This window comes from Eucalyptus grandis, chromosome 8 (genome assembly GCF_016545825.1).
Source record: "Eucalyptus grandis isolate ANBG69807.140 chromosome 8, ASM1654582v1, whole genome shotgun sequence".
Lineage (NCBI taxonomy): Eukaryota > Viridiplantae > Streptophyta > Magnoliopsida > Myrtales > Myrtaceae > Eucalyptus > Eucalyptus grandis.
Window position 1 is genome coordinate 57,258,158 of NC_052619.1, and position 24,809 is coordinate 57,282,966.

At 40.3% G+C, this 24,809-nt stretch overlaps 4 protein-coding genes and 1 long non-coding RNA gene across 6 annotated transcripts; 2 read left to right on the plus strand and 3 right to left on the minus strand.

Annotated features, from left to right (window-relative positions):
- Nucleotides 1–996: 996 nt before the first annotated feature.
- LOC104415239 (calcium-binding protein CP1) lies at nucleotides 997–1,915 on the plus strand. The gene has a single exon (XM_010026498.3). It carries the CDS (start codon nucleotides 1,110–1,112, stop codon nucleotides 1,689–1,691), a length of 582 nt encoding a protein of 193 aa, XP_010024800.2. The 5' UTR covers nucleotides 997–1,109; the 3' UTR covers nucleotides 1,692–1,915.
- Nucleotides 1,916–6,759: 4,844 nt separating this feature from the next.
- LOC104417553 lies at nucleotides 6,760–7,785 on the minus strand. Its single transcript, XM_010028808.3, has 2 exons — nucleotides 7,659–7,785; nucleotides 6,760–7,393 (listed from the first exon to the last, which is right to left on the minus strand). The coding sequence occupies exon 2, from the start codon at nucleotides 7,369–7,371 to the stop codon at nucleotides 7,069–7,071; it is 303 nt and encodes a 100-aa protein (XP_010027110.2). The 5' UTR covers nucleotides 7,372–7,393; nucleotides 7,659–7,785; the 3' UTR covers nucleotides 6,760–7,068.
- A 1,908-nt stretch (nucleotides 7,786–9,693) lies between these two features.
- Nucleotides 9,694–10,711, minus strand: LOC104415240. Its single transcript, XR_720342.3, has 2 exons — nucleotides 10,587–10,711; nucleotides 9,694–10,341 (listed from the first exon to the last, which is right to left on the minus strand). It is a non-coding gene; the product is annotated as an uncharacterized LOC104415240 (long non-coding RNA).
- Nucleotides 10,712–15,607: 4,896 nt separating this feature from the next.
- Nucleotides 15,608–16,575, minus strand: LOC104415241 (hypothetical protein). Its single transcript, XM_010026500.2, has 2 exons — nucleotides 16,416–16,575; nucleotides 15,608–16,219 (listed from the first exon to the last, which is right to left on the minus strand). The coding sequence occupies exon 2, from the start codon at nucleotides 16,195–16,197 to the stop codon at nucleotides 15,832–15,834; it is 366 nt and encodes a 121-aa protein (XP_010024802.1). The 5' UTR covers nucleotides 16,198–16,219; nucleotides 16,416–16,575; the 3' UTR covers nucleotides 15,608–15,831.
- A 5,230-nt stretch (nucleotides 16,576–21,805) lies between these two features.
- Nucleotides 21,806–23,664, plus strand: LOC104415242 (hypothetical protein). 2 transcript variants are annotated; one of them, XM_010026502.3, is made up of 3 exons: nucleotides 21,806–21,922; nucleotides 22,107–22,208; nucleotides 23,035–23,664. In XM_010026502.3, exons 1-3 carry the CDS (start codon nucleotides 21,824–21,826, stop codon nucleotides 23,464–23,466), a joined length of 633 nt encoding a protein of 210 aa, XP_010024804.2. In that variant the 5' UTR covers nucleotides 21,806–21,823; the 3' UTR covers nucleotides 23,467–23,664. The 2 variants fall into 2 exon arrangements, with proteins under 2 accessions (XP_010024804.2, XP_010024805.2); XM_010026503.3 differs by having other exon boundaries at nucleotides 22,110–22,208.
- Nucleotides 23,665–24,809: the final 1,145 nt, after the last annotated feature.

Here is a 24,809-nt window from a genome sequence, read left to right on the forward strand (position 1 = left end):
GGCGAGGTCTTTGGCCCTCGTTAAGTTGTCAGCATATTTATTGGGCATAGCTGATGCCCCATCAATAATGGGACGGCAGCCACAAAGGGAAGGGTTGGCCTTAGCCCTTTGCCTTTTTGTTTTTTGAATTTTTTATAATGTGTTTTCTTTTTTTAAGTTTTAGTCTTTTTTTTTCTTTTTTTTTGTTTGTCTATTTTATGGGGAAAAAGAGAAAAAAGGAAAAGAGAAAGGGAAAAATGAAGAAAAATAAGAAAATTTAAAGGATGAAATTGTCCTTTAATTAGTAGGGGTGTGCATCGGGAACCGCCCAAATTGAAAACCACTCGAATCGGATTGAATCAACCCATTTTTGGTGATTCTCAAAGAGGGCGGTTCGGTTCATGATTCCCGCTTTTAGAACTGATGGCGGTCGATCTAATTCCCGGTTCCAATGTGAGAACCAAATTGGACCAATTAATTTTACATATATGATATATATTTTTTAATTTTTTAAGAAAAAACCATAATTCTTTCAAATTTCTCCAATTATCTATTTTATTTTTGATCTAAAATAGTAAATTTACCGATTCCACCCAATTGAACCAAACCAATTGGTCGGTCTGATTCTAATCCCAAAATTTGGGAACCGTACCGAGAATCGATTAATCCTATTAGTTAGTTGGTGAGGTCAAGTATTTTTTTGATATTGACATGACCACCTCATGCCTATATTTTAGATGAAATTCACTTCATGTCTTTATTTAAGAAATTGGAATTATTCGAAACTTTTATTTGAAATTTTTTCTAAATTTTAACTAGTCCGCTATTTTCGTGATATGCAAAAATGGGTATCGGGAAGACGGAGCATAACTTCAATAAACACCCCCCACCTCCCAAAAATATATATATACCATTATATATATAGACAATAAAAAAATAAAAACAGTGGGCCCCACACCTGGGTCTCCGCAGGCCGTATATATCTATATAAGCCACAGCTCCTCTCTCTCTCTCTCTCGTTCCATTGTTCATCAAGTTTCGCATTTCGCCTCCCTTTCATTCGCAACCATACAAGAGAGAAAAACCTCAAACCCACCGAGGCGCGCCGCCCCGAAGAAGATCCCTCCCGAATGTGCCCTTCCGACAGACACCCCCGCCGCGAGGCCCCGGCCAGGCCCCACCTCCGGTCGGCCTTCGACGTCCTCGACGCCGACCGCGACGGCAAGATCAGCAGCGACGACCTCCGCTCCTTCTACGCGGGGCTCTCCGGGTCCGGGGCCGCCGCCGCCGCCGCCGCCGGGGGCGACGAGGACGTGCTGGCGACGATGATGGCGGTGGCGGATGCGAACAGCGACGGCTTCGTGGAGTACGAGGAGTTCGAGCGCGTGCTGAGCGGCGGCCGGGACGGTGACGCGGACGCTGAGACGGGTTCCGGGAGGAGGACGCGGTCGCCGCCGCCGCTGCCGCCGCAGCCGCCGCAGTCGCGGGCGGCGGGCGGGCTCATGGGGGACGTGTTCAGGGTCATGGACAAGGACGGAGACGGGAGGCTGAGCTGCGAGGACCTGAGGAGCTACATGGCGTGGGCGGGGCTGGACGCCAGCGAGGACGAGATCAAGGCCATGATCAGGCTCGGCGGCGGCAGCGAGGCGGAGGGCGTGTCGCTGGACGGGCTGGTGAAGGTGTTGGCCGTCGACGACGGCGGCTTCTTCTGAGGGGTTTTCTTTCTCCGGCGGAACTCCTTTTCCTTTTTCGGTCCTCTTTTTCCGCAAGCCCCAAATCAAAACACGATTTCTAAGGTGGAGCTGGCTGATGTGGAATAAATTTTGGCTTAAATTAGCAGAACATGTTTGTAAAATTTAGCGGGCAATGTAATTTATATTGTCTCCACTTTATTATATAATTTTTAATTCGGCCCTTACGAGCTGTTTAGTGTTTATGATAAATTGGCTTTATTTTTTTCCATCGCATTGCTACAATTATTATCCGACATAGAAAAGAATTCACTGCATTGCTACTGTTTGTACCTCATTTTGCATTATTGGCGGTTGTTGGTTGCCCAGCCAAGTTCAATTTTGCACGGCGAAATAGAAGAGGGGTCTCTCTGCCAAAGGGGCCCGACCGGAATGAGCCAACGATGTAATTTGAGTGGACAAAATTCGCGTGCCCGAACGAGATCTAGGGAAATAATAATAGTCTAGGGACGCTATTTAAAAAGCATAGAATCGAAAGCCGTCTCTCTTTTTCTGCGGGGGGTGTCCTGTCTGTTGTCCCGTCTCTCGTGAATGAATGGATCCACGTCGGTCCGATCGAGTGGGTAAAGAGAGCATCTCGGCTGTCGATGTGTCCAATTGGCAGCTGGCCCTAAATAATCAAATCAACCTCTTGTTGCAGGATGCGAATTTTGATTTTGTACGTAGGGATCGGATTCGTGACTCTGACATAAAGTTGAGATAGAAAATTGGAGGGTTGTGGTCTCGTGGATTCATTTATATTTGTAAAGTTTAGAGAAATTTGCAAGCAACCAATTTCTCTGCTAAAAGTCCAGCTTCACCGTTACCTACCTCGCCTAAATGTATTGAATTAATAACCCGCCACAGGATTCCATCCGGATGGACAAATTTACATGAGTATATCTTTTGATCATAGGGCAAATCTCTCTCTCTCTATCGGAAAAGCATGTCAGATCTTCGATTTGATAACTTTAGAGAGTGCGGACCCGGCAACATTAGGTCTTTTTAGAGGTTTCAAAGCCAATCCTAAATGGCATAATGTGGTCTAACCCAAGATTATGAACTATTTTTAAAAGACATGCCCTGTAAACCTGATCGAACCATATCTTGGATGTGATTCAGTTGAACAGTTTGGATTGTATTATGCTCATCCCTATGTATACAAATGCATATAATGACTAGAATGGCATGTGGCCTGGGAGGAAGATGATGTGTCTGAGGCTTAAAGATTGATACTTGATTCAAATCGCAAAGCTGATGATGGTATACAAGTTACAACACTGGAGCTTCTATTCAACTACCCACTCAATATCTGGGAAAAATATAAAAAAAAAAGTTTTAAATATTTTGGATTAATACTAATTCAATTCCAAATCTTCAATTGGAGCAATTTAATCATATACATTTTCACATTTATTTTCAGTCCATTAGGCTAATTTAATTAGGAAATTATTGATGTGGATGTCCATGGTTCCACATGGCATGACATGTGCTAACGTAGACATTTTGCCTAATTTTTAAATATTTTTTTGGATTCTTTCTTCTTCTTTTTTTCTTCTTTTTCTTTCCGTTGATGGCCAAACATAGGCCTTGGTCGACGAGGGCAAGCTCCAATGAGGCCGCCCTCATTGGATTTGGTGAGGTTGAGTCTCTCCCTCACCCAAGCGACACTTGGCGAGGATATCCCTTGCTTAGGCAAGGCTAATGCTTGCTGGCTCGGGCCCGTGCTGGCCATCAATGAAAAGAAGGGCAAAAAAATAATTAAGATGTTATAAAAAAAACATGTCCATATTAGCGCTGGCGATTAGCACTAGCATTTACGTTTGTAATTTTCGGTTTAAATTGATCGGATTGACTGAATTAATACTGTTTCACCAGTTTTGATTCTCACGAAAAATCTTTTACTAAACACTGCGCTTTGATTTTATTATAGGAGACTCAAGTTCTGTATTGAGCTTCAACAAAGAATGTTAAAAGCAAGGGAAAATTTTATTCTCAATTTGTATATACAGTCTTGACAATTGATACTTTGATGGCTCAAAGACCAACTGCTTCTAGGCACAATTTACACCAGAATCTAATCAATGATGTAATAAAAACATTAGTACAAACTATGCCAGAATTTAATCTACAAGACAACTTATTTTAGGCATAAAGTTGGAATCTAATCGACAGTGATAACCCCAGATAGGAAACACAATATTGGAATTTAATCAATGACGTTGGGCTTGTGGAATAACATTAAAATTTAATCGACGATGTTGGACCGACTAAAGATGTTGGAATTCGATTAACAATAGGAATCTTGAAAATTACAGCTAAAATGCAATAAAGTAAAGATAAAGTAAAGATAGTTGTTGTATTATTCTGGGGGTTCTTTGTTGAATAGGTTGTGGTATTCATAGGATGAACTGGTAGCCATCAATCGGTTTCCTCTCCTTGGGCACTACTTCTAACATTCTCCACGTTTTCTATTTCCTCTTAACATCCTTATTTATAAGCAATTGCTTCCCAACTTGTCAACGATGCCTACACAACTTGCTCATTAAGTAAATAACAACTCTATTTTTTTGCGTATTTCTTGTAGCAATTATTCTCGCTTGTGCTCTGATGTTAATTTCACTTAATCTTCAAATCTGGTGCACTAACCGCATAGCTTGACACTTGGCAATCAGTTATCTGGCTATCGACTTTAGAATTTGCTTCTAGAATTCCATCGAAACTCAATTTAAGTAGCTTCCACAAAAGCTGTTTGCCCTTGACTTTACGAACAAAATAGGCATTTCACCTATTATCCCCTCGTGGCTAGCACGTGATACCAGAGGTAATTTTAGTTGTCAACAGATACAAATGTAAAAGTTTTGAAAGTAAATTGATTCAATTGAAATGTTTATGACTTAATTAGTATCAATGCAATAAGTTTATGACTTTTTTTTTCTTTTCCTCCTTAATACCCGTACACAAGACCATATGTCAACTACATATGCATATTGACATGTACTGTTACATCACATATAAGACCTGGATTATATTTGATGTTCTAAATTCCTTTTTTGGGCCACAATTCTAGGTACATCCGGAATTGTCCTGTATAACTTGTGCCCGACCTACTCACTGGGTATGCTTTTGGTCAAGGTCACTGATCTTAACAGTGTTTGACATGATATGAGAGGTATACAGAGTGCAAACCCTAGCCAATAAAAGTGCCACCGCCTGCTGATGTTAATATAACCAGATACATTCCTTAACTACGTGCCACCGTGATTCGGTTTTGTCGTCGGATTAGGTGCTCCAGAAGCATCATTGGCGCATCTCTATGGTCCTATGAAGGAATCGGAATTGTATGTATGGAGAGTGGCTATTACATCATTCGTGTGATGGGACGATGGGAACGGATAGAAACACTGCTCGAGAGGATAGCATGTAACGGGAACTCTCTCCTGGACGGCTTCGTTGACGTATGACCCGTGTTTTTTCGGTGATTGCAAAGTGGAAATAATCGACTTTCGGCAATAATGGAAGCCTATTTACTCTTGTTTTCGCACATTACAGTATCAAACAAGCCTGTGCAACACATTCTCGTGCTGTCATACCATTACGGTCAGCGAGAACTTATGCTCGTTTCGATCTTCGTGTTAGGAAAAGATGACAGGAGCCTTGAGGAAATCAGGAGAAAACTCTCTCATCTCGTGTTCTCAATCCAGGTCGTCTTCAAAATGTATCTGATCAGATCACCGATCTGTTTCAAGCTCAAAGGAGTCTTTGAGCCGTGAAATGAACAGACATTTTAACGCCATCTCTTGCCAGTCAACCACCAATCGCCATACGCTCATCCATTGGTTCAGCATTCTTGTCGATTGAATGACTTGACATACGCCAACTAAGTCATGTTCATTAGTGATTACATACGCCAGTCCACTGCTTGATTTTTTGAACTATTTGGCCATAATTTACTTGCAGAATACCTCCTCTTGGTTCCATTTTCCTATCCATTTCTATGATTGCTGGATTACATTCACGGAGTCATCGTCTCAACCAGTCAATCACAAGAGCTATTATTACCGACTGTATACATATTAAAAATTCATTAAGTGAGCTGAGAGAATACTGCATTATCAACAGCAAGACAATAGACCAGGAATAGTCTATTTCTGTTTCTTCATTTTCCTCCCTAAATCAGTTTGCAGTGAATATAAGTAATGAGCTTCTTAGATTGTAACAGACATTGTTGTATGCTGTGGTCGGATAATATTATTGATCTAACTTCTCAAAGGACGTGAGTATTTAACGTGATTTTAAGACCGATTTACAATGAAAACTCCCGTAAATTTGACGATGCAAAGAGTACAAAACATGAAAATCCTAGAGACATGCAGCAAATTATCATCAAGCCTTATGTTTGATCTCTTCACTCCGACTATGAACCTCTAGAAACGAATAAAAAAAAAACCATAACTTCTAGAAAGTAGCTAGTTTGATCGGGCCTATGAATGACTGCAAGATACATTGGCGAGTTAGATGCATCAGCATCGTTACATCTAAAGGAACTTTGGGGGAAGCTCCTTCTTCATCGCTGCACTGCATATATACAATGATATACAATGTGCAACTTAAGCTGAATAATGACACAAATATAGCCTCAGTTACATAATTTGATGAAACTAGCTTGCATATAGTCTTGATAACATATTGTCTTCCAATGCTTGCATAATTTGAATCCAATAAACTTTGCATATGAATTTGAAAAAGATACCATTTTATGTTAACTGGCTTTTCGACATGCCATTGGCATGTGATATGACATATGCTCAAAAAATTTCCTACAAGACTAGCATGGTCTCCATCTTTTAAGGTTTCCATTAAGTGAAATTATATCTCCTTTTCTTTCTTGTCCATTTCAACATCAAGAGTTTTCATTGTACCGAAAATTCTTAACCTAATAAACCTCTGCATGCAGGAGAATATGAGATATTACTAATCACTCTTTTTGGTGCCCGATAATCTCTTGTCACATCGTTAACTTAATCTTGAAATTTCAGAGGAGACGTGATTTTATAACCACATAAAACCAAGCTACAGCCAGGTTTCTTCATTTCCATAACTTGTAGGACATAATCCGCATAGCAGGTACGGCCTAAGGGCCTGCTATGATTATGACATATGTGTTGCATCACACATAAATTACACGAGAGACACCATAAGGGTACAAAAAGCTGATCATTTCAACTTTCTGGTGGGAATCAACATGCGCCATGCCTAAGATCGATGCTTTAAACATGAGGTTCCCCAACTTATTCATTCATCACTATACCTATAATTTACATTTAGACTGACCATCCCCACACCCCAGCCTAGCAGTTTAGGGGCGTATGATCACACGGTGAGAATTTTCAGCCTCATCATCATCGACTGGAGCACTTGAGTAGTTGTTGTATCCGTCGTTCTTCTCCCGCTCGGGCCTGGTTTTAGTGTCAGTGTAGCCTGTAGTAGTAGCAGTCGTAGGAGTAGAAGAAGTACTGGTAGTGCTCGTGAAATCGGGGTTCTTGCTTGAAGCAGTAGTAGCCATGAGCCGACGCCCCTGCAGATTCATGGGTTTTGCATCGGCTTGTAGGGCTGCCACGATCAGCACGAGGACAAGGAAGAGTGCAAATGCTGCCTTCATGGTTGGATTCAGTTGCTTGACCCTGAAAGAACGGATTTACAATCACACAATGATCATCCAACGAAAATCCTATATGATTTTTTTTTCACTGAGGCGATAAAAAGGTGATTTATGACCTACTGATTCTAATAACAACCCTTTTCTCAATTTCCTTTTGCACCTAGTTTCAAGAAGTAAACAAAAAAGAAGTGATTAACTTAACTCCAAGCCACTTAAACATATTCTTCATAGATGAGGTATTGCTACAGGAAGAAGACATTTGAAATCCAGGGTTTTGCTGGACATACCAGTTTATGCGACGTGAGAGTGTCTCTGCTTGGTGCGATGATCTGGTGGCCTCTTGCGTGGAATTTATAGGCGAAGAAATTCTTCTGGTGCTAGGGTAGGGCACAGCATGCTTATCAGATAACAACTGCAAAATAAAGCACTCGAATCTTTCTTCAGAAAAGAAAATTTAGAGTGGGAGGATCACAATGCTACACCACTGGTTCAGATTAAGCCACCAAAGATGTAATCATGATTAAGATTGATAATTAAGGCCGCCCGTGGGTTTGACATTCAAATGTTTAATAATTATTGAGGGGCAATGTCCTCATTCTAGGGTTCGTACAGTGACGTAATGAGATAAAATGTGAAATCTTTTTTCTAATATGAGGTCTGTAATAACCCAAGTCTTTGACTCTCTTTCTAGAGCAAGAGATGTCAATTTTTGAGGGCTCGAATCCGATTTCTCACACCCGTTTTTACCAAATTTTTTGGGGCCACCATTCTTTGCACATACATCTTGGGTTTCCACATGTCCTTTCACCCACATGTATCGAATTTGCATGCTTCAGGCCCTTCTTGTGCAGAGGTGTACCAAAGGTATGATAGTTGGTAGGTAATCAAGAAACCTTTCCATAGACAAAATTTATATTGCGGTGGTGATATTATGCGTGATGTTGGGCTATGGTCGTTTCGGTATGAGTATTATCCGGCTGTGAAACTCTCGTGTGGAGGCAAATGAAGCCTAGCTGATAAAAAAACAAGTCTTTTATCTTACGCGGGTTTACACATGAAGAGTAAAGATATGGATACTTGATGCGAGTGGTTAACGTAATCTTAAGGCCAGTTCACAATGAAAACTCCCGTAGATTTGACGATGCAAAGAGCGCCAAACATAGAAATTGTAGGAACGTGCAGCAAACCATCATCGGATTCAAGGTACATGGCGAGTTAAAAGCATCATCATCGTTAGATCTAAAGGAACTTTAAGGAAAGCTCCTTCTTCATCGTTGCACTGCATATATACAACGGTATATAATGTGCAAATTAAGCTGAATAACAACACAAATATAGCCTTGATTACATAATTTGATGAAACGAGCGATCAAGGAAAGTCAATATTGTGCCGTTGCCCTCGATAACATATTATCTTGCAAAGACATAGATCTTTGGATATAAAAAGAACACATACTTAGCTTAGCCATACTAAAAAACAAAGAAAAGTAAATAAAAGTAAATAAAAATAAAAATTCAAAAAGTATTAAAATATGATTTAAAAGTTATCTACATCAACGCTTAGCCAATGTCCATGTTATTAATATTTTGCTAAAATTAGCCGGATGGACTCAATTGACAAGAATGAAAATGTTTAAGACTCAATGATAAAATTGAAAGGTTTACAGGATTGAAATGGCAAAAGTGCAAAATTTTGGATCTTTGAGACAATTTTCCCTTCTTGTTTGTACCAAAGAACATATAATAAACACTTAAAAATATGCATTTCTTACATTGCGGTTAGTTTTATATATCTCATGTGCCATTAACTTAAACAAAATCATATATATGAATGGATATCCGTCTATAAATTTACATGGTTTTTCTCAATTCCTACCAACATATGAACATACCTCAATAGAAATCCAACCTCAAATTTAAAATTAAGAAAAAGTACTATATGTATCAATCGTATTCTTGGCATGGTGTGACGAGCCGATTACAATGCTAGCGTAATATGAATCCAATAAATTTTGCATTTGAATTTGGCGAAATACCTTTTTTTATGTTCACTTGCTTTTCGACTGATATGACATAGGCTCAAAAAAACTTTCTTCAAGACTAGCATGGTCTTCATCTTTTGGGGATTTCATCAAGTGAAATCTTATCTCATTTTCTTTCTTGTCCATTGCAATATCATGAGTTTTTGTTGAATAAAAAATTCTTAACCTAATAAACCTCCGCATGCAATAGGACATATGATGTTATTCATCGCTCTTTTTGGTACCTGATTATCTCTCGTCACAACGTTTACTTAATCTTGAAGTTTCAGAGGAGACATGATTCTATAATCACATAAAACCAAGCTACGGCCAGGTTTCGTTATTTCCATATCTTGTAGAACACAAACCACATAGCGGGTATGGCCTAAGGGCTATGATCACGACATATATGTTGCATCGCACATAAATCACACAGGAGAGACACCATAAGGGAACACAAAAAAGCTGATCATTTCAACTTTCCGGTGGAAATCAACTTGTGCCTGTCATAAGATCTATAATTTACATAGACTAACCATCCCCACCTCCCAGCCGAACAGTTCAGGGGCCTGTGACCAAATGGTGAGAGCTATCGTTGTCAGAGCTGGCCGGACCGCTTGAGTAGTTGTTGTATCCATCGTTCTTCTCCCGCTGGGGCCCTGTTTTAGCCTCAGTGTTGCCTGTAGTAGTAGCAGTGGTAGGAGTAGAAGAAGTACTAGTGGTGCTCGTGGGATCGGTGGTCTTGCTTGAAGTAGTAGTAGCGGCGGAAGTAGAAGAAATGGTAGCATCGTTACTGCCAGCAATAGCTTTGCGGCCCATGCTCACATCAGCGAGACGACGCCCCTGCAGATTCATGGGCTTTGCATCCGCTTGTAGAGCTGCCATGATCAGCACGAGGACAAGGAAGAGCGCAAATACTGCCTTCATGGTTGGATTCAGTTGCTTGACCCTGAAAGGGTGGATTTACAATCACACAATGATCGTCCAACAAAAATCATATGATTTGTTCTTTATGGAGGCGATAAAAAGATCAATTTATGACCTACTGATTCTCATAAGAACCCTTTTCTCAGTTTCCTTTACTAAAGAAAAAAAGGTAATTAACTTAACTCGAAGCCACTTGAGCATAGTCTTGATAGATGAGGTATAATACAAGAAGAAGATATTTGAAACCTAGAGTTTTGCTGAACATACCAGTTTATGCGATGAGGAAGTGTCTGCGCTTAATGTGATGATCTGGTGGTCCTTTGCGTGGAATTTATAGGCCAGCGAAGTTCTTCTGTAGCTAGGGTTAGAGAAACGCAGCATGCCCATCAGATAAGAACTGCAAATCATAGCAGTCGAATCTTTCTTCTAAAAAAGCAGATTTGGAGTGGAGGGATCACGATGCTGCTGCACCACTAGAACTGGTTGAACCACCAAGGATGTAATCATGATTAAGATTGATAATTAGGGGAACTCGTGCGTCGACATTCAAATGCTTCGTGATTATCGAGGGGCGCGATGTCCCCATTCTAGGGTTCACTTATGGGAGTAATGAGATAAAAGGTGAGATCGTTTGTCCATCCGCAATAATTACACGACACCACGTTAAACTTCGTTGACTGGAAAGCACGAATAGACCTAAAGACAAAATTGGGATTAAAGGGGGCGTGGTTAGAGTTCATCATTGTTACGTAGGGGCTCTTAAAACGGCCATTAACGGTCTCTGTCCTTGGATTATGGCATGGTTGAAGAGTTGTCAATTACATGCATCGTTAATGAGGGATTAGCATGGAAAAACAGTAGCATAATCACCATTAGATCAGAATTTCATTGCATGCTCACAGTCTCGACGCATTAGTTAACCAACTAATCTCTAGGAAAGAAATGAAAATCTTTTGTATGGGTTATGTTCTCTCCACTTAACCAGTCCTCTTAAATGCAACCTCCATATACTCTTTAGTGTTTCAAGTGGTCTTTACTTTTCGAATTTTTAAACTTTGACATTTCTATATTAATGTGAAATTGAACATTCACAATCCATAAATGTTGACATGGATTTTCACATATAATTCATTATAGTTTAAAACGTAAACAACATGTCAAATTCGGAGAAAGCATAACAAAAATGTACCTTCTTACCCAACCGTAGGTAGCTGTGTTAGTTGAGAGTTTCTCATTCATCACCGAGGTCGAGAGTTCAAAATCCACAATTGCTAGCGGTGTAAGTGGGAGGCCATGATATTGGAGTCCTGTGCTAGTCTCCCCTGAGGTATAGGGGCTCGGCCCTTCGGTGCCGTCCGGGCACGAGAGGCCCGTGGTGGAGTCCTCGGTTACCAAAAAAAAAATGTACCTTCTTATTTAGACAAGCTAGTTAAATTAGTATTAGATTGGAATAAGTGTAGAAACAAGATTTAAGGTTTTGTCCATTCTTGAATTGAGGGCTTAAGATTTTAAATAGGCCACAATCAGGTCATAAGTCTGTCGTAGGTGGAATCAGGCTTCGAAAATGACACAAGGCAAATGACCAATTATTGCATGTGGGAGCATGTCAGATTTTTGGATATCTAAACTCCTTCAATGGGGAGCTTGAGACATGGGGCATCGACGTTGTAGATTCACAAATTGGTATGTTTAAAGAGCTTGTAGACGATAAAATGGTTCATAATTTCCAATTCAAATTGACAAAAGTTTGCATGCACGATGATTTTTATACAAGGACTGTTTACGTATGCGCTTTGCTATATATAAACTTGTGATAAGCCCCCGACCTATGTTCTTAAAAATTGGCCCGCAGTGTAAACAGCCATCCAAAAACGGAAACGAGTTGGGTGGCATCGTACATTTTGGAAAGTTGTGAAGTTCACTATCTGTAACCCCCAAATCCATTCCTCCGCACTCTCATTTATCTAGTCTTGAAGTTTCAGAGCAGACATGATTTCACAGCCACGTATAACCAAGCTAGGCCAAGTTTTCTTCAGTTTTCTGTATCTTGTAGTGCCCAAGAGTGATCACATATTGGTGCATGCGATCTATACTTCAAACGTGAAGTTCCCCAACTGATTCATTCATTTGTTATACCTATGTTTTACATAAAGATCGACCATCCCAGCCTCCAAGACAAGCAGTCTAGCGGCCCACTGAGAAATGGTGAGAACCATTGGAACCACTGGGAACGGTGTTGTTGATGTTGGCCAGAGCTCTCGGGTTGTTATGACTCAAATGACCATTGTTGTTCTCATGTTCGTCCCGGTTTAGCATCAGTGTTGTTTGGAGTGGTAGAAGTGGTAGGGGTCAAATTACTAGTAGCAACCCATTGATCCGGTGTCTTGCTTGAATTGGCAGCAGTAGAAGAAACAGTAGCATCGCTACCGCCAGCACTAGCTCTGAGGCCCATGCTTGCGTCCCTGAGCTGACGCCCCTGCAGATTCATAGGCTGCTTGTGGGCTTGTAGAGCTGCCGTGATCAGCACGAAGACGAGGACGAGCAAGAATAATGCCTTCACAGTCGGATCCAGTTGGTCGACCATGAAAGGATATACTATAGTCCAATAGTAACAGAATGACTCTTTTGGGAAGCAATAAGGACGATTGTGAGACCTACTGATTCAGATTAAAGTATTTCTCAATTTACCCCCACGTCCACTCTTTAGAATTGATTAAAAAAAAGGGACTACCTGACATACTCAAGACCACTTAAAGTTCTTCTTGATTTTAGCTGAGGCATGATACTGAAAGAAGACATTCAAAACCTAAGGTTTCGTAGGACGGATTAGTTCATGTAACGGGGGAATCTCTACTCGTGTTATGTTTCGTGTGGTCCATTATATGCAACTAGTGAAATTGTTCTGCTGCTAGGATTAGAGATGACAGCACGTCGATCATCATCAGATATCAGCTCTGAAAGCACTCGGGAAAAAAAATAAGGCAAGTTTCGAGTGGGGGGCTCACAACGCAGCTTCACCATTCGAAGAGAGGTCAAGCCACCAGAAAAGTCAAGTAATCATGATTAAGATTGATAATTAAGGCAACTCGCGAGTTGAATTCAAATTCTTTATAATTTTACCGGGTAATAATGTCTTGGAACCTAGCCAATTTTGGAGCGGCTTTGTGACGGTGGAATCAACCAGCAAAAGGCATCGAGGCTGTAAAGACTACTGCACCAATTTGCAGTACAATTTCAATTTAGTGAGTTGAATTCAAAGTACGTGGAGTGACGAGATAAAAGGTGAAACCTTGTTCTATCTGCAATAATTACATGACAGTGCATTAAACAAAGTGTAACCTTGAGGACAAATTCACTAAAAGACAACGTCGGGATCAAAGGGAGTGGTTCTTTTAACGGCCACCAACGTTGTATATCTCTATCCTAGTATTATTACGTGGTAAAGTGCTAACTCCATGCATCGTCATTAATGTGCAATTAGAAAGAAGAACAGTAGCTTAAACAACTTTAGATCTGCCTTATATAGCACCTCGCAGTCACACCGCATTAATTACTTGTTGGAGCTCATTTAATTATAATATCTAAATCTTTCTAATGTAGGGAGTATAGCACCGATGTCGATCACCAAACCAGTACAGCAGATTCAGATTATTTGCATGTGGAGACATACCTTAGTTTTAAAGGTGACGCCAAAATTGGACCCTTCTTTTAGACATGTTTGATAAATATATTATAGATATTTGAATTCAAAGGCGAATGGATATCGATGACATGTAAAGCCAAAGTTCATTATGTTTAAGTGATTGAATGCAGTCTAAATTAGCAATAACATATAAAAGAATTGAAATCGTTGAAGGGCATTGATCTATTTAGAGACTATATATGCCGTGTTTGTCAGGACAGAACAAATGCATTCATTGGCTAGTAACCTTCAAATTGCGAATACTCAGACATAACCCACGTAGGATCTCGTCCTCCGATAGGATCAAATAATGATTTTTTCTTTTTCTTTTTTTTAACGAGACTGAGGCTTTTCATCACTTAATGTAAATTGTTTGGGAGATAAGTTCAACACCGGTGGCAGAATTTCAAGAGTCGCTTTCTTCTGTACTTTTATGAAGATTTTCGTGCTCCAATATGATCTCACAATCTATTTATCTAGTTTCTAATATATCAAGTTTGAAGCGATTTGGAGTCTTCTAGAGGAAGTTATGCTTAATTTACCGAGTGATGCTCGGTCTACTCAAGAATGAGTATTTGAGTCTTTCCAGGAGTTGCTCCTACGGACTATATTTTGTTCCTAGAGTCATGTTGAGTCAAGAGTTCAGTGTTCTTTATATTTTGATCAGGATAGTTGGTCTTGTCTTGTAAAATAAAAGGGAAGGTGTATCAAAACTTGTCTATATCTTGAGGTTGTTCTAAATTGAGTTTCTTTAAACTCTTAGGAATTTCTTGATGGTTAAAGATTTTTAGTCGATGAGTTTCATAATTGAACTTCTGATATTTTTGTCGAACCAGTACCGATTGTTCTAAAATGTTAAATTGTTAGATGAATGCATTTTTTATTATTTAAATATTCTAACAAAACTCTTGAATTAAATTTTTATCTTGACTTTGTATTATTTTTATCCATTAAGTGGTAATTTACGTGCCATTTGTAGCAAGGTGGATTCCTTTGGGGGTGCATATTTACCCTATCATATGCCTTGTATCGTAAGGTGGATTCCTTAGGTGGTGAACATTTATTTCATCGCATAGGTACAACCTCTAAATCTCCTACCACTCCAACATCATCAACTATCTTGCTTCTTTGTATGTCATTGGCACATGATATAACTAATCGACAAAATACTGAGGATCATCCTAAGTAAACACTATATCTCTCTTACTATGTTATCCTTTCTTTTTCTTTTTCTTTTTCTTTTTTAATTAGAAGACGAAATATCTAAACCTTTCAACTCGACTAATTAATAATCATCATAAGTCCATGCGACTTGCCCCATTCACATGCAGCAAGTATAGCTCATTGTGATTTGAATACAAGATTTATGGTATCCAAACTGAGTGTTTAATCACTCAATCAATTCTTTAGATGTTAAAAAGGGATACAAGCATAGTCCCTCATCCATTCCAACGTCAAAAGATTTTATTGAAGCCAGATGCTTTACCTGATAAACCCTCAGCCTCAGAGAGAATATGTAGTTACTCGACACTTCTTTGTTCAATAATCTACTGTAACACCTAAATCATTTCCCAGCCCTTAATCTTGAAGTTTGGGGGTCAAGAAGTTACCGCACAAAACCAAGCTACGGCTAGGTTTCTTTATTCGTCAATCTTGAGTACACGCACGATACATTACATAGCAGTTTGGGCTGAGAGCCAGTTGACTACATATAATGTTGCAGCATACCTATAAATCACACAATAGACAGTATGGCTACACAAAAGGTTTTCTCTCTTTTTCTTTTTTGGTGGTTCAGAGGGTACACGCAAAAGCCTATCGACTTTCAGTTCAGACTTCTATTGGCCCCGCTCTTATCTCATGGTGAGAATTATCGGGATTGGTGCTGGCCGGAGCACTCGAGTAGCTACCATAACCATCGTTCTTCTCATGTTTTAGGGGCCCGTTTTCAGCGTCCGCGTCGCTTGTAGCATCAGCAGCAGCAGGAGTGGAAGCACTTGTATCGCTCAGAGATCTCGTAGTTTTGCTTGAAGTAGCAGCAGTAGTAGCGGCACTGTCAGTAGAAACGGTGGCATCACTAACACCAGCACTAGCTTTGCGGCCCATGCTCGCATCGCTGAGCTGACGCTCTGCATCGGCTTGTAGAGCTGCTGTGGTCAGCATGAGCACAATGAAGAGCGCAAATATCACCTTCATGATCGGATTTGGTAGCTGGACTCTGAAAGACAGACTATATACAATCACATCATGATCATCCAATAATAACCGACTTTTTTCTTTAAACGGAGCTACAAGACACCAGTTTAAGACCCTATTGATTTTGACGAGAAGCATTTCTCAATTTCCTTTCACATATAGCACCAAGAATTCAAAAATGTAAGTAATCAATACAACTTGAAAGGGATTAAACATACTTCTTGATACTGGACGAGTTGCAGAACTGAAAGAAGATATTGAAATCTAGGGTTTTGTTGGACACACCAGTTTCTGCAAGGGAGGTATCTCTACTCAGTGTGTCGATGACTTGTTGGTCCTTATTGTCGCGCAATTTATAGGCAAGTGAAACTGTTTTGTTGCTAGGGTTAGAGAAGAATGCATTCTTCGTCAAAGAAAAACTCCAAAAGCAAGTTTAGAGTGGGGGGTTCACTATGTTGCTGAACCATTGGAAGGTGATAAGCCACCGAAGGAAGTAATCATGATTAACATAGATAGTTAAGGCAACTCGTGTGCTGACATTCAAACAGTTCATGATGATCGAGGAGGTTATATGTCCCCATTATATGGTTCAGCAATGGGTGGAATGAGATGGAAGGTGACATCTTTTTCCATCCGCAATAATTGCATGAAGATACATACATCAAACTATGCCAGCTTGGAGGACAATTTTTACTCCGGACAAAGTTGGGATCCAAGGGGTGTGGTTAAAGTTAATAATCGCAAGGTAGATAGGTTCTATTTAACGGCCATTAACAGTTTGATGTCCCAGTATTATCACGAGGTAAAAGTGTTAATAATTGCACGCATCCTTTAATGGGTGATTCCATGAGAACAGCAGCATAAAAGTACGTGAAATCAAGTTTGTCATTTGCATGCTCACAGACGCGGCGCATTAATCGCTAGGGACGCGGTGAATCGTTAGAAGGGTAAAACTTCGAATAAAGTCTTCACTAAATTAGTATTGAATGCCTAGAATTAAGCTGATCAGATTAATACAAAAGCCATGTAGCTGTTGGTTAGTACTACCCCTCTTAGACCAGCCGCTACCGCCACTTGTTGAAGCTGCCATAGCTAACCGATGCCGGCGATGATAGTACTCTCGTCAACAACCAGCATGTCCACAGTCCCTTTCGCCAGTAACTCCTCAACCACCACAAACCCTTGTTCGGTCCTCTCTCCCTCTCTCTCCCTGATCGAAACCAGAGCTCTCCATAACAGATCTTGTGACGGTGACATGAGGGCTAGATCTGCTTGTTATCGAGTAGGCAACAACGACGCACGCAAACAGAAGAAATCAGAAGTAGATGTGAGGTATGGCTGCGTCATTGAGACGACGACATACACATCCCAGAGAGACCAAGAGAGATGGAATTTTTTTCTGCTTGAAGGGCCTACTTAAAGTTGGGTAGGTCTTGACCAACTTAACTTTTTATAAAGTATATACTTAAAATATGGTAGTTCTAGACCTGCTTAACTTTCTACGAACAAGAAGTGTGAGAACATATGCATGATGTCATTAAATGAAACACTGAGAGAACTCTTGGGGTTATCCAACTGCAGTTGCCGGTCCTAGGGTTTTACATAACAGAGAAGACGGATTGCAGAACGAATTATCACACACACATACACACACACATGTACATCTAGTTCATTTTGGCATCAGGTCATGCGCCGTCAATTACTTAGTCCAAACCGTCAATAAATACATAAAACGGTATTGAGACTTCCACTTTAGAAATGCGAAAAACCGTATCTCCATCCTACTTCATGCAATCTCTTCAACGTTGCATCCATCTGGCTCAGGAATTGCCGTCCAATCCCGAATGTAGGTGAAGAACATCATGTTTATCCTCTGCGAGTGGTGGCTGAGATGGCCACAACTGAAGTGGTCGTCATCAGCAGGCAAAGGGACATCTTCCAATAATAAGAGTGCTTTGGTTAGGTGTTCTATCATTAAATGGAGCAAATGCTCAATTTGGTGATTCATGATACCATTCAATCTCAAGATCTCAATGTGGAGAAGTCAAAATCCATGTGATGAGATCAAGGAGCACGTCTAGAGTGGGTTTCTATTAAAAGAAAATGTCAATTTAATCTACACAGCATCTTTTTTGTCACAAGAAAGATGATCTTATGTGTTTCATTTTGATTTCTGCATCTGGAGATTTGGATCGGCTTATGTATCGAGCATAAAAGCCCTTGTCTAGCACTACATTTATTCAAAGGAAAAAATACAGCATAAGTACCAAAACTTCATATAGGGAACACTTAAGTATTAAAAGTTATGAAAAACATGCATAAGTGCCACTTTTCTTTAAAAAAAAATGAGACAACTAAGTGCCAATTCCTACAAAAAGTGTTGGAAATCCTACGTAGCATTTTTCTAATAATATAACTCTCCTACATGGCTCGCTAGAGAGTCGAGTCAGCAAAGAAGAGCTAAGACGATGTCATTTTACCTCTTATTTGAATTTTAATATAGATATTAATTAAATTAAATTTAAAACTAAATTTAAAACATTTAAATAAATAAATTAATTAAAAGGGGGAGATTGCATAACAGCGAGAGCAGCCCTTGCCATTCTGCAATCTCCCCTTCCCTTTTTAATTTTTAAAATTTAGTTTTAAATGTAATTTAATTAATAATTAAAGAAATATCAAATCCGAGACAAAACAACATCGTTTTTGGCTTATTTTATTTATCACGTCCCTTGCAAAAAAATATCACACATCAATATATAAAATAACTTGATTTTGCACTTATTTCTCGTATCAAGTTTTGGCACTCTAAGGGTCCGTGTGTCCTTATTTAAAAAAATATATCAAATCTTACTTTATAAGAAAAAAAAGATGACGAGCGAGCTGCGCGTGTCGAATTGCAAGAGAAAAACCTCACCGTTAATCGACGAGTGTGATTTCATATTACATTGTCCAAGTATAGAAAATCTTTCCTTAAGTAGTTAAACCCTACAGCAGCTCTATTCAATGCGTTGGCGCAACCCAACCCTCTGAACTTGCTTCTGAAGTGCACATAACCACATCGACGAACCTTCGTCGGGCCATCTAGTCTCAAAAGATCGCAGACGCCCGAGCCTTGGTTAATTTGCCCGAGCGCAGGGTCTAGGATGATCATATTCCTTCTTCTGCTTCTGTCAAGCGCGTAAACGCAGCTCGAACTTAGAAATGAAGACTCCGGTGAGCGATATCGACACAGAAATTCAACTCACGACAAGCCACTCCATCTTGGTTATGATATTCGTAAAGCGCAAGTATCTATTGGGTTTCAACTCAAGGCACTTCAACTATGTCTCTTGATTCCTGGAATGCGCAGCTTAGTAGTTCGCGAGCAGTTACTGTTATTTTGAAGTTTGGCGTAGATGGACGTGATTTCATGACCGTAAGCAGACCAAGCAAAGACCGGATTGCACCGGTGATATGCATAATATGTACGTATGATGCTCGTTATAACATATGGTCATCACTACTGAGTTATTTAGGTATGATCGGCGCCGACCATTGTCCGGTCGAGCCTAGGAGTTTTAGCGGCCTCCAGGCTTGTTGTTGGCAGACCTTGTTATGAGCATGTGGTGAGAATTCTCAGTCGAGGCGTCGGTAGTCCGAGTGCTTGAGTAGGTACCGAAACCTTCGTTCTTGGTGTTGTCACCGGTCGAGACCAGTCCGGTCGCTGCTCCAGTTGCTCTTGCTTCCAGAACCGATGAGAATGGCCGTCAGAGCATAAGCAAAACTCGCCAAGACAGGCTGCGAGTACTGTCTTCATAATCAGAATCGATTGCCTAACCACAGAAAGAATGGATTAATCAGAACATAATATCACGATCATCTAATAGTACAAGATTCTTTTTTATTCTTTTTGGAGGATCTATCAGTTGCGACAAGCATGCTTCAAAGATTGAAAAGAAAAAAAGTAGTCAAGAACTTGAGATCATGATGTATCAAGTAAAATTAAAAAAGCAAGTTTGAAGTGGGGTGATCACTCTCTTGCTGCACCATTGGAGAAGGTTTGACTTTTAGCCACGCCCCTAGAAGTAATGATGATTAAGATTTGATATCTAAGGCAACTCATGCGATCCAATTTTCAAAATCTTTGTAGTCCTATCTCGAGACTAGAAAAAATGGAGATGTCCTAGTCCTAATCTTATGAATAATGTGATGATAAGACCAATTCATAACTCAGAATTTATATGTAAACTATTGTTGCAGATGGGATCAAGGATGCAACCTATGTGATTTGTGAGCAATCTGATCTATAGGCAATACTAAATCAATCTTTTAGGGTTCGAGCTGTAATGGAAGTAGTAAAATGAAAAGTGAAATCTTTCCAAAATGCAATAGTTACATTGAAACTGACGTTACAATTTGCGGTCTGAGGAAAATATAACAGGAAAGACAAGTAAAGTCAATAATTGAAATCAGGCAAATGTTTTTTTATTTTATTTTAGAACACTCGAGTTTGACTAATATTGTCGGGTCACGATAGTGGTTTTTCACCTCTCCTCTGCAGAGCAGGCAATTACCAAGCAGGAGGCCCTTGGATATGCTCCCCAGAAAATTTGCCTTCTTCGCAACGAATTAAACTATTAAACTCGTGTTTACGAGAGAGAGAGAGAGAGAGAGATGTGTGAATCTGTGATTCGTGAAAGAAATCGAGAAAGTATAGTGGAAGATAGAGAAATTAGATTCTTATATACTTATTTTAATAACATGCAATTGCAAAAAAAAAAAAAAAAAAACACTATAAATCTTTTAGAGAAAAATGGTGGATTTTCATTTTTCAATAATAAAGAAAATGAACTTCATAAACATGGTGTCTTTGATCAAGTGTCGGAAAAATTGACCACATGGCTTAGTTCACTTGCCAATGGTAGGGGGTTTGAATGATGATTACCTAAAGCTTAGGTAATTCCCAAGTTCCTACTGACAAGCTACGCATTTGGGGCTATATTTGGTATATTCATCATCTTCCATCGAACTCAATAAACAAAGGAAAAGGGAAGACATTCAAAATGAGTTTCAATCTCACTTCTTTAGGATCAATCTTGCTCTGCCCATGACAAACTTGGCTCGATTGAAGAAAATGACATATGCAATTAACCAGACACTATATTAAAAAATGAATGGCCAATTTTGGGAGGAGTGAACAAAAGCAAATGGGGTTGATCGACCAACATCAGATAGAGATGCCAGGTTGAAGGATAGTTCATAGTACTCATTCGATTCGATAGAAAAAAGTCACCCTCAGATTTTTCAACATCTATTGTTCAAGTGTTAGAAAGTGTTTAAGACTATCGAACACGATATAAAAACTTGGAAAGTATCAGTTAGTGTTTTCTAAATTTAAAAAAAATATAATCAAATAGCTGGTGGAGGCTGCTGATAATCATTTCGAATGTTGAGCGGGAAAAAAAATTTAAAAAAAATAATATATGAAAAATACTAGATACTAATTTATTTATTTTTTAAATATTTTCCGTTTATCTATTCCGTCGATCGAAACGGCGGTACTCCGCGCGGCATATAAAGCACAGATTCGATCTGCGATCGGCTCAGTTTCGCGCCACCACTCGCACCCCACAGAGAGAGAGAGATGAGAGAGCAGAAGACGCCATTGAAGGAGAGCTCCCGCTCCGCTTCTCTCGATCGCCGATCGAGGCCCGCCGACGCCCCGCCGAAGAAACCTGCGCAGGTAAAACGATTTTCCCCTCCCGCCTTCCCTCTCCCGAGCCGCGACGGCGCTCCGATTCTCCGTCGCGGCTCGCGAGCCGCCGTCGTCGCCGTTCGCGTCGATCGGTTCGGACTCGTCTCTCGCGATGTGCGGTGCGCGGGGGGGAACGCTAGCTTCGTTCTCTGACTTTCTTCCGTTGCTGAAGAAGAGCGCGAGCGTCGGCGTCGAAGGAACGGCGAAGAAGTCGATCGATCTGTCCTCCGTCTCCGAAGTTTCGGACGTCGCTCACGATGACGAGACCGCCGAGGTAACGGTTTTGGCTCTCCTTTGAAATTTCCGAAATAGGCGAATCGTTTTGAAGGATTAGGATGATCTGCGCGAACTTAGCCGCGGCGGAGGTTTTTCTGTTGCAAAATGCGGATTCAGAGACATATGCCTGAGCTTTTATGGTCATCTTTCCCGTTTTTGGCCGTAGTCAGTTCGATCGCGGATATGATTGTGTCGTGGTACCTCTGACTAGGGAAAACATTTTATGTTAATGCGATTTATTATTTGCAAATTGAAGAATTGCGTCTTTGCGCTGTTAATGCTGCTGTCAGATTTTGCGAATTTGTGTCTACCGTTTCGTGAAAGAGGAGGTGAAGGTCGTCTCATAGCAAGCTGGATTCGCAAAGACTTGCTTGATCGTGAAGTCTTTAGGAGCGGCGTCTAGATATGGAATCTCATTGCTCATTCCCCTAATGAAATGCTTGATTCCATGACTTGATGGGCGTGATTGCTCAAAAATGCGAAAGCAGAATGGGATGCTTTGATTGCGAATGCCATTCGTGTGCTTCAGAACTGGCTGATAGGTTTAGGAAATTGTCGTTAGTTTGTGTCATCTGAGTCGATTGCATTATGCAGGCTCATGAACTAGTCTTAAGTTTGCTACACTTGAAAAGTTCCTTGGTGGTTGATTCGCCATAGTTCCTCATTCTTGCTTTTCGTATTTGGGAATGCTAATGATATTGTTCCCAGTATTCAGTTGCTTCCACTCGCTTTTAACTTTACCTACCATTCCTCATCGGATGATACTAGATGATCCAGAGATTGCCTGACATTATTTCACTGGTTTTATGCTGCCCTGTTCGCAGATCGTCATGCAATCATTCGACCCTTCACTTTCCGTGGGTTCGGTTTCACCTGATCTCAGCTTCTCTTCAGAGATCACAGGTGACGATGGGAGTTTTCTGTTGGAAACCTGTGATTCCAGTAAGCCAGGCAATTCCAAGATTGGTTTTCTTGGTGCCAAAGTTTCGGCAGATCTTCTCACAGCTGCTCGAGCACAGGTCTTAAAGTCGCTTGATGTGAACCGTCACTCGGTGAAGCTTTTAGAAGGAGCAATCATGACTGGATTGGACCGGCTTCATAGTCCACCTGGAAAGAGAACCTACCCCAGCAAACTCGCTGCCTTGAATATCCATCTTTTCGTTTTTAGCCTTCTGCTATGGATACTTGCAATTTCAGTGTTTTTCTTCTTCAGTGCTGAATCTCAAAGGATGTATTTCGGCCCTTTACCAACTTAAGGTGTAAGTTTCAATGCTTATTGTTCTATTATGGTGAAAACTGTAGGTTTGATCCCATTGCTGCTCTTCTGTAAAGATGATCCAAACACTTGTTTGATATGGATCTGCATCATGGGAACATCGATACAGCTTTGAATTGAACTGAGTAATCAGTTCGGCATGCTCTTTGCCATTGAATAAAGCCATCGATTCTAAGCCTATCTTTCATTTACAATTATCCTCTGTGACCTGGCCTCAAGGGTAATGAGATGCATATCATCAGTAATTTGTTCTGTGTTTTGATTCTTGACCGAGACCTTATGGGGCTCCATGTGTTTACACATAGGCATCTGAGCTCGGAGACACGGAGGTAATGGCCAGTTTCATCAAACTTGAGCCGGTTTTGAACTAGTCTCAGCTGGGTTCAGGTATCAATTCAATGCCAAACATATATAAGAGGGTAGTTCATTGTTTAAGGCATTCGATGGTCATAATGATCCACATTGAGGGCTAGTTCCCATCTGCTGCGCCATGTGCTTTCACTGTATGTTACAAATAACTAAACATAGAGCTTTAGGAATTAGCCTGTCATGTTCCGCAAATTTTGCTTTGTGCTGTTATGTAAGGAAAGAAACTACTCAGCGACTCTTCTTTTCAATCAGCTAGCATAATTACTAGCTTACAGCATATTTTGGGTCGCCCATGGGATTGCAAATCAATGATGAAGTCGCGTTTAGACTTTCAACTGGTCCTTTTTCTTGTTTAATCTAGGTGATCTTCCAATGAATGAAGATGACTAGCGTTTACTATCTGAACATGCGAAGATATGCTGCGGAATCCAAAGCAAGGACATGTTGGCGAATCGGCTCGTCATGTTCCTTATTGAAATAGGATCCACGGGTCGCATGACTGGAAAGAAACTGACGGAGAGTCCATGAGTCCCTTGTAGATCAGCGAAACACAGCAAACGAGTTTCGCTAGTGGTGGATTTGGATCCTTTTCCGGAGTTCTTTCACTTGGGAAGCCTCAAGACCTCGGACCTTAGAACAGTATCATCACATGGGCGGGTCGGAGCAGGTTTATGGGCCGCCATTTCTATATATATACATATATATATGAAAAAGAAAGCCCACGAAGCTGTTGATTCCTTTCTCATTTAAATTACGCATATTTCCGTTTTCATTTGACGAATTTAAACCAATCTAATTGGGAAACGCATCATAACTGTGGCTTTCCTTAACCAACGGTACATCCCACGTGACACGAATCGAATTTCAGATTATTTTTATTCGAGTCGGGTTTTTCTTATGAGTCAAACAAAACAATTTATTCTCTTCGTCCTTCTTGACTGATAAAAAAAGTCG

Excerpts from the sequence above, each read along its gene's own strand:
- LOC104415239 (XM_010026498.3), top strand. The coding sequence starts at position 1,110 with ATGTGCCCTTCCGACAGACACCCCCGCCGCGAGGCCCCGGCCAGGCCC.
- LOC104417553 (XM_010028808.3), bottom strand. The coding sequence starts at position 7,371 with ATGAAGGCAGCATTTGCACTCTTCCTTGTCCTCGTGCTGATCGTGGCA.
- LOC104415241 (XM_010026500.2), bottom strand. The coding sequence starts at position 16,197 with ATGAAGGTGATATTTGCGCTCTTCATTGTGCTCATGCTGACCACAGCA.
- LOC104415242 (XM_010026502.3), top strand. The coding sequence starts at position 21,824 with ATGAGAGAGCAGAAGACGCCATTGAAGGAGAGCTCCCGCTCCGCTTCT. Across the intron at positions 21,923-22,106 it reads CGCCGAAGAAACCTGCGCAG|AAGAGCGCGAGCGTCGGCGT; the intron begins GTAAAACGATTT and ends CCGTTGCTGAAG. Across the intron at positions 22,209-23,034 it reads ACGATGACGAGACCGCCGAG|ATCGTCATGCAATCATTCGA; the intron begins GTAACGGTTTTG and ends CCCTGTTCGCAG.